Source organism: Cyprinus carpio, chromosome A12 (assembly GCF_018340385.1).
Source record: "Cyprinus carpio isolate SPL01 chromosome A12, ASM1834038v1, whole genome shotgun sequence".
NCBI lineage: Eukaryota > Metazoa > Chordata > Actinopteri > Cypriniformes > Cyprinidae > Cyprinus > Cyprinus carpio.
This window is the reverse complement of record NC_056583.1, coordinates 9,966,677-9,976,073: the sequence shown is the minus strand read 5'-3', so window position 1 is coordinate 9,976,073 and position 9,397 is coordinate 9,966,677. Positions and strand designations below refer to the sequence as shown.

The window sequence follows — 9,397 nt, the reverse complement described above, 5'->3', positions numbered from 1 at the left end:
AATATAATGTAGAGGTTTTAATTTTTGTTTAAATATTTATCCTGTGCTGTGTAATTTGTTGCAAAAACAAAAGAGGTGAAATACAGGTTATTATTGCAAAGCTTTATTCCTTCATGGAGTTATCATATGATATCTATACAGACTGCCTGAAAGCCGACATGCAGTTGTGTTACCTCATAGCTTTTTTAACACAAATGGGAGAATGAGCCCTGTTCCTCAATGCCCTCGTCTCATCTCTGAGTCTTGCCACCCCAAGGAATCTCCCCAATCTTTCAAACTGGCAGCACAATCAAGCTTTTTAACCCATTTAAAACAACACTATATTGTCATGACATAATTAAATCAAAACATTGAAACCGATGTGGGCAGTGCAAAGACAAAACAATAGAGGGAAGTAAAGGGTACATTCACAGTTCACAGGCTATGAAGCAATAGCAGAATAGGGGAACAGGAGGGAGTTGGAGGTGTCGTTTAGAAGCACTTGCGATGCACAATGGATGGCCCGGCCTCGTCATACTCCTGCTTGCTTATCCACATCTGCTGGAAGGTGGACAGGGAGGCTAGGATGGAGCCGCCAATCCATACTGAGTACTTGCGCTCAGGTGGGGCGATGATCTGAGTACATACAAGGTTAATATATTAAAATGTTGAATTTGTTTTTACTTTTACCTTTTCATTTCAGTTTTAAAGTCTTACTGATTTTGTTGTGTATTGTTTATGTCTATATTTGATATGATTTGATTGGTATATTGTTGCTTTGGCAACTATCTGAAATAGTTTATTTATATATATATATATATATATATATATATATATATATATATATATATATATATATAATGTTTTAATGTTAAATATTTTTTAAACCAGTTTGTATAAATGAATCAAAATTGTTTAATAATTTAATTGATCCATTTTTCAATATCAAGACTGTTATTGAAACTGATTGAATAACACTGTGCTAAATAAAGACATTGTGGACTTCTCTAGAGCTTCTTGTAGCAAAACTGAACTTGTTTCATAATAAATAAACTTCACAATTATTGAATTAAACTGAATAATGTCTTTTTTAGAGCTCCTTAGCAGCAGAATTTGAATTTGTCTCATATTTGAAGAAGTTTGCATTGATTCTGTTATTTTCCTGATTATTACTTTAAGGCTGCTTTGATACAGTATTATTGTATAAATAATACTAAATAAAGGTGACTTGACTTGACTTTAAGTTTAGACCAGAAACTGTAATTAATTGGGAAAAGTATGAAAAATTAATGATCTAATCAGATCTTTGGCCTGTGCTGACCTTGATCTTCATGGTGCTGGGGGCCAAAGCAGTGATCTCCTTCTGCATCCTGTCTGCAATACCAGGGTACATGGTGGTACCACCAGACAGCACGTTGTTGGCGTACAGGTCCTTACGGATGTCAATGTCGCATTTCATGATGCTGTTGTAAGTGGTTTCATGGATGCCCGCAGATTCCATTCCTAACAAAGCGCAAATCAATGCATTTGAGCATTTATATCAAAGTGCTCCGAATCCATCATTTGTAAAGACGGGAAGAAAGAGAAACAAGAGATCACCAATGAAGGACGGCTGGAAGAGTGTCTCAGGGCAGCGGAACCTCTCATTGCCAATGGTGATGACCTGACCATCAGGAAGCTCATAGCTCTTCTCCAGAGAGGAGGAAGAGGCTGCAGTGGCCATCTCATTCTCAAAGTCAAGCGCCACATAGCACAACTTCTCCTTGATGTCTCGGACGATTTCTCTTTCAGCTATACAAGGCAAATTAGAAAGACTTGGTAAAAGAACATTTTTAAATCTATATTCTAAAATAGTAATTAGTTAAACTGAAACATTCAACTGATACTTATTAGAACACATTTTAATGTAAGTTTTTTTTTTCTTATCCCATTGGCAATTGTTTCTTGTTATATTCAAAATATAAGCGTAAAACTATATTTCATATCATTATGTTGGTACTGTACGTGTACAGACTCACCAGTAGTGACGAATGAGTAGCCTCGTTCAGTTAGGATCTTCATGAGGTAGTCAGTGAGATCACGGCCGGCCAAATCCAAACGCATAATGGCATGTGGAAGAGCGTAGCCCTCATAAATGGGCACATTGTGGGTGACACCATCACCAGAGTCAAGGACAATGCCTGTTTGACAAGAATAAAGTGCTTGGAAATGTGTAGCAATGTAAGTCAAATGTGAGCTATGACCTGTTGGACAGGTGAACTGACCTGTTGTACGACCAGAAGCATAGAGGGACAGCACCGCTTGGATAGCTACATACATGGCTGGAACATTGAAGGTCTCAAACATGATCTGCAAAGTGAGACCAGCACTGTGTTTATGGACAGAACCGACAATCAATTTACTTTACTGAACAGGTTCAAAATATTGAATTCTGATTAATCTTCTCTTCGACAATGCCAAGAGAGTGACTCTTATAATCTGCAGCTCATTCTATGTGTATACTGTAAATGTGTCTTTTTGTAGAATTGCCATCACTGGCTGCATGCAAAAACAAGCATACAACGTGACCAGTCTAATCTGAATTACAAACAAATTAGCCGTTATTTTTAGTTCATCTAAAACATACAGCACAACCAGTGTTGGTGTTTCCCTTAAACAAATGACTCTTATGAATTCTGTTGATGATCAGTTCGAACAGACAAGATGCCAATTTGAAGCAATCAGAACACATTATAACTACTCCAGTCTGGTGATGTTTTTATTTACTTAGCTATTTTCATTTTAAGAGATTATTACTATTCAACAAGGACGCATTAAATTAACCAGAAGTGAAAGTCGAGACATTTACAATGCTACAAAATAAATTATGTTCCTTTGAACTTTATACGTATCATCTGTTATTGACATTTAATAATAAGTAGAAATGTTTTTTGAGCACGAATTCAAATGAAAGCAACATTTCATATTTTGTTCTACAACATAAATTACACATAGATATACCTCGAACATGCATTTTGAAGCCACGGGGAATTTTCTTCTACTAGTACCAAAGCCACAATGGGTTTTTATTTTTACTACTGATAATCGTAGCAGTTAAGTACATTTAACACTTACAGTCAACATTCAAGGGTTGACAGTGTGTAATTTATGTCATGCAAAATAACGTTAAACACAACTCTACAGTTTATTTGTATGTGCCTTCTGCATAACTTAGCACCGAATACCGTTTACAAGTGAATTCACCTTTTGTCTGGTGATACTACTGTAGGCGTACTTGATAACATCTCAAGACGCTGAAGGCTTAAGGGTTTTCGAACATTCCGACACCCCCGCGCTGCTGGAGGCGGGGTGTAGATTAACGTAAACATGACTCGCGACGCTCGCGCGTATGCCCTAAACACAACGCTGAAATGACGAAGTGTATGCAATCTAGGTGTGAGACGAGCACCAATGATCAGAGTGACAAAAGAATAATGATTAGCAGCAGTTCATGTTTGCAATACAAAAGAACCATTCTATTTCCACAATCAGTCCTTTATGGGAAGTGTGAATGGCTCATAGTCTGAAAACTTTAGCATGATGTGAAAAAAAGTCAGTTTGTTACTTTATTTTATCAGTGTTCATTTATTTTGTTAAACTGGATAAATTGTTACACTTTTTTATATTTTATGTGATGTCATAATTTACTTCTGATAAAAAAACAAAGGTTTATTATTGTATATTCTTTAGCATTTAATTTATTGTAGCTATACCCTTTAAATTCGTTTATTGAAAGAACAACAGCAGCAGCAGCATGGTGTAACATTTATTTGAAACACATTTGGTACTTGCTACCTTATATCTTTAACGCAATGGACCAATGGAAGCTCAAATGTATTTAGGAGCCCAAACGAAATCCCCCAGAAAGTTCGCTTCGAACTGCCAAAACGAACTGACTTTGTTCGAAATTACGTCATATTAGTTTGTTCTTCGATTTCACTTGAAGTATATCTGGGCCTTTAAAAGAAGCAAGCTGGAGTTGACACAAATTCTTGTCAGTTTTATATACTACAGATCATTATCGGCCTTCTCATTCACCCATGCATTCAGCTCTAACCTGGGTCATCTTTTCCCTGTTGGCTTTGGGATTGAGAGGGGCCTCTGTCAGTAGAGTGGGGTGCTCCTCTGGAGCCACACGGAGCTCGTTGTAGAAAGAGTGATGCCAGATCTGGTGAACACAAACAATGGACATTAATTACCTGTGTATTTTCCAGAATCGCTGTGTGAAAGGAGCTTTTGTGTTCTTGTGTAGAGAGTGAAAGCTGGTTCTCATTATTACAGTTTAACAAACAGATCACAATCAGGAGGTACCACGTGGGCTGACATACATAGATAGTGAATAATACCATCTGTTGTGTACATGTTAACACCACGAGGTGTGAAATGTGGGACATGAGAGGTATTTTCACAGTGAGTCATCAGTGGGAATAGCTAGAGTTGTTTGGAAAATTTCTATGGATGGACGTAGGTGTATGTGTCGAGACTAGAGGAGAAGTAGGTGTGATCTGACGAAAGACCTTGAGGGCCATTACAGCAAATTGTATGTAATATGGAAATGCAACACAGAATTATGGAAAGAACAGAGGATAAATTTAAGCCTGAAGTACAATAAGGCATGCTCATGGAAAGATAAGAGATATTTTTGTAGAATGTTTAGAGCTCCTCCTTATCTGCAATCATACTGTTTACGTTTGTTCTCCGTAGGCTTGTTTGATAGGATCTGCTTACTTTTTCCATGTCATCCCAGTTTGTGATGATGCCATGCTCAATAGGGTACTTGAGGGTCAGGATTCCCCTTTTGCTTTGCGCCTCATCACCGACGTAACTATCTTTCTGCCCCATTCCCACCATTACTCCCTAAGAAAAAAGTAAACAACGGTTAACACAGTCATACGAAATAGACCGCTCCCTTAAAGTAAGAGTGAGTTCTAGTTAATTCTATCTTTTCAATCTTGTAGACTGCAGAAAGTCTGGGCTGTAGTCCAACTTTCCACAAAGCATTGGAATAATAAGATAAGTAAAATATGCAGAGCATTAAATGACTGTTAATTGTCACCCACTTCATCTGCAAGTGCACAATAAGCTATCTCTAACCTTAAATACAAGCTAAAATACAGCATTTTATGTTGTTGTTTCTTATATATATATATATATATATATATATATATATATATAAAAAATATATATATTTATTTATTTATTTATTTATTCCCAGAATGAACTCATTGATGTTGGCTGCGAGAGACTGCAGTGCTTATCGGCCCCTAGTGGTGTGTTGAGGGTCACACACCTGGTGTCTGGGACGACCCACTATGGAGGGGAACACTGCTCTGGGAGCATCATCCCCGGCGAAGCCTGCCTTACACAGTCCGGATCCATTGTCACACACAAGGGCAGTGCTTTCCTCGTCGTCACACATTTTCAGCTCGGATTTCCTTCCTTACTCCTACAGGAGACAATCACTGCAAGAAAGTTCATTTTTAATGCTGTATACATATTTTTAGCTCATGTCAAGCATGTGTGATATTTAGCTACAGCTAAAGGGATACTCCACCCCAAAGTGAAAATTTTGTCATTAATCACTTACCCTCATGTCGTTCTAAACCTGATAAAGGTTTGTTCTTCAGAACACAATTTAATATATTTTGGATGAAATCTAGGAAGCTTGTGATTGTCCCATAGACTGCCAAGTAAAATACACTATCAAGGTCCAGAAAAGTATGAAAAGCATCATCAGAATAGTCCATCTGCCATCAGTGGCTCAACCATAACGTTATGAGTGACGACAATACTTTTTGCACACGAATACAACAAAAATATTGACTTTATTCCACAATTTGTCTCCTCTGTGTTACTCCACATCAGCGTAGCGCAAATTTGGAGAATCTGAGCAGTATGCAGGCAGCTTATGCTCTTCTGTGTCAGCCACGCTGCACTGATGTACTGTTTTCTTTCAAATCAAAGTGCAAATATACGTAGAAAACCTTGTATCCTTGTGGCGCAATTGACACAGCCTCCTGGTTTTCATCCAAAATATATTAAATTGTGTTCTGAAGATGAACAAAGATTTTACAGGGTTTGGAACGACATGGGGGTAAGTGATTAATGATAACATTTACATTTTGGGGTGGAGTATCCCTTTAAGGGATGGATGAATCCCAGAAGTAAGTTAAATTCCCTTTTAGAGACATTTTAGATCTGTCCTAAAATGGGAAAAATTATTCATAAATAAAATTAAAATACATGTTATTCTATAAATGCTAAAGATTTCTTTTAGGGTAGGGTTATAATTATAATTAGCTTAATATAAAAACAAAAGTCAGTGTTATATATGCCATGGGAAGTAGCCGAATACGTGTGGGACTTTGTGTGGACACCCACTGAACCATGAGTAAGAATACTACAAAGAATGTAAGGTATACCAGGTAAGTCCATCCATAACCTAATTCATAATCTTTTTTTATGTAAGCAACAGAATTGGTTTCAAATATTGTTCAAAGTTTGCTTTGATGAAAATTGTGTAAATGTGTGTGTAGTTCAGATATATGTTATGGGAATAAAACGTCCCCACAAAGATGGAAATATCCAAAATCCTTGTTATATGTGTGTAACACACACACACACACACACACACACACACACACACACACACACACACACACACACACACACACACACGAACACACACACACACACACACATCTTCTTTAAATCCATCCTGCAGCCCTTACAGAGTGCACCATGGGAAAACTTCCTAATTTGGAAATGATGGGGAAGCATGTCTGTCTTTGGACTCTCCCTCCCTCTGTCTCTGCCTGTCTACAATATTTTATGAAAAAAGAGAGTGGGTGAGGAAAAGAAGGGATGGGTCAGTGGTCCAGAAGAACCATATTTAGTCATAAATCTCACAAATCAAATGGGCTTCCACAGCTGTCCGAATTTCGAAGTCCCCACCTTCATTTACAAACTCAGAGCCCTTCAAAATCAGCATCATCATACAATCATACAGATGCTTTTAAAAAATGCATCAGACATATATGTGCATATTAGTTCCTCATAAACATAAATGATTTCAGTAATATCCTTTGGATAAATCTGCAAAAAGAAAATCTATCTACTGTACTTTTAGAAACACTTCCAAGGATAATCCTTAGAAACATCATTGCAAAAACATCACACAATAATATTCACTTAAATTAAGATGAATCTAAAAACACTTCACAAAACACTCTAACCAACCATAACTTTGTAAAAGAAGCTTACTGTACACCTGTGCAGAAACCTTTTCTCTAAACAGCATGTTTCAAGTTCAAGCTTGACAAAACCTCATTTGAGTCTATCAGCATCAGGCAACGCTTGCAAAGTACAAAGCTGGATGGACAGAAGGAGATGGAGAGTGAGAGACAAAAAAAGAGAGGGTGTGAGTGGTGTGAGGCGAGATGAATGACACTTACCCTGACAGTGCTGGGCCGGGGGGGATTTAGCCACTTGGTGATGGTGTACCACTCACTGGCTTGTGGTGTACTTATGTAGTTCCAATCCCTGCTCACCGCACCCTCCTACATCCCAAACAAGGAGCCTGGGCTACACTCAGATCGGTAGCCTCACTCCACTAAAGCCTTATAGGGATGACTGGGAAGAAAACACTCCAATCCGGGCGGCAGCAGGGCGGCCTCCTGCCTCATCACTCAGGGCATTCCAATGGCCCTTTTCCTTTTTTTCTCCTTGGAAATCTTGGGGACCTCACCATGCAGGAACATAAACACAGTGCTGGGCCATGCTCCTATACAGACACATATCATGGCCCACTTCTAAAACTGAGAAAGAATAGCAAACTGAATTGAGATCATATCATTAGGGTTTAGGTCACACACTAAAAGCACTTGTGAAAATTCAGACTACCATATATTAAAAACACCACAAAAAGTGGTAACCTGCAATGATTACCTTAATGATAAGCTATTTTACCTGATCTAATACGTATCACAAATTTATTTATCTATTAATATTTATATAATAATTATGTGTTAACATTTATATTATAATAATATTATTTATGAATAAATTAAAATTTAATGCAATTTTTTTATTTAGTTCTTTTAGTTGTATTTGTTTTTTAATGTACTTGGTTTGATTCAGTGATAAAATATGTTTAATGAGAATAAAATCAATGAAATTAAATGTTACCACATAAAGCACATTTTGGGTTTGCTATTTTTTGTTGAGAAGTTTGGGGTCAGTAAGTTTAGGAGATGTTTTTGAAAGAAACTCATGCTCAGCCATCTGTTTTAAGACATTTTAAAGGGGTCATATGACGTTGCTAAAAATAATATTATGTTGTGTATTTGGTGTAATGCAGCGTGTTTATGTGGTTTAAGGTTAAAAAAACACATTATTTTCTACATAATGTACATTATTGTTGCTCCTCTATGACCCGCCTTTCTGAAACGCATCGATTTTTACAAAGCTCCATCGTTCTGAAAAGTGAGGTGTATCCTGATTGGCCAGCTATCCAGTGCATTGTGATTGGCTGAATGCCTCAAGCGTGTGACGGAAATGTTGCGGCCCTTACTATATTGTGATGCCGTCTACCAGCACGACGAGTTAAAACCAATAAAACCCATTACAAACGAGGCATTTGTTGCATCCAGTGCATAAAGAATATCTCTTTGGGTTTGAGACTTTAGTCTTTGTAACTTTTCAGATCTTCTTTATGCACCAAGAGCTTGAAACACTCGAAAGAGAAAGGAAAAATGGAAATCACATCATATGACCCCTTTAAAATGTAATTTGTTCATTTGATGGCGAAGCTGACCTTTCTTGATATTTTCAATGATGAAAACAGTTGCTGATTAATATTTTGTGGAAACTGATATTTTGATGAATACAAAATTCAAAGTACAGCATTTTTTTTTTAATAGAAATGTTTCGTAACATTATGAATGCCTTTGCTGTCACTTTTGATCAATTTAAAGGGGTCATATGACGTTGCTAAAAAGAACATTATTTTGTGTATTTGGTGTAATGCAATGTGTTTGTGGTTTAAGGTTCAAAAACCACATTATTTTCCACATACTGTACATTATTGTTTCTCTTCTATGCCCCACCTTTCTGAAACGTGTTGATTTTTACAAAGCTCTTTGTTTTGAAAAGCAAGGTGTACGCTGATTGGCCAGCTATCCAGTGCATTGTGATTGGCCGAATACCTCAAGCGTGTGATGGAAATGTTGCGCCCCTTGGCAATGTGATGCCTTGTGTCCTGGCGTGATGAGACAAAACCAATAAAAACCCATTACAAACGAGGCATTTGTTGCATCCAGTGGGGACATAATTACTGATTATAATGACTTATACTGTATTTTTACCCAATGCGTTGCGT

The 9,397-nt window shown here is 37.3% G+C and overlaps 1 protein-coding gene across 1 annotated transcript; it reads right to left on the bottom strand.

Moving 5' to 3' along the window:
* Positions 1-87: 87 nt before the first annotated feature.
* On the bottom strand, positions 88-7,629 carry LOC109099181 (actin, aortic smooth muscle). Its single transcript, XM_042767435.1, has 9 exons — positions 7,473-7,629; positions 5,309-5,480; positions 4,747-4,875; positions 4,076-4,186; positions 2,244-2,328; positions 1,998-2,159; positions 1,579-1,770; positions 1,301-1,482; positions 88-615 (listed from the first exon to the last, which is right to left on the bottom strand). Exons 2-9 carry the CDS (start codon positions 5,435-5,437, stop codon positions 472-474), a joined length of 1,134 nt encoding a protein of 377 aa, XP_042623369.1. The 5' UTR covers positions 5,438-5,480; positions 7,473-7,629; the 3' UTR covers positions 88-471.
* Between the last annotated feature and the right edge of the window lie 1,768 nt (positions 7,630-9,397).

What these genes read in the sequence shown, in the direction of transcription:
- LOC109099181 (XM_042767435.1), bottom strand. Translation starts at nt 5,437, where the DNA reads ATGTGTGACGACGAGGAAAGCACTGCCCTTGTGTGTGACAATGGATCC. An exon ending in CTACTCATTCGTCACTACTG is followed by an intron (nt 1,771 to 1,997) that starts GTGAGTCTGTAC and finishes TGCCTTGTATAG; the next exon opens with CTGAAAGAGAAATCGTCCGA. An exon ending in CTTCCAGCCGTCCTTCATTG is followed by an intron (nt 1,483 to 1,578) that starts GTGATCTCTTGT and finishes GCGCTTTGTTAG; the next exon opens with GAATGGAATCTGCGGGCATC.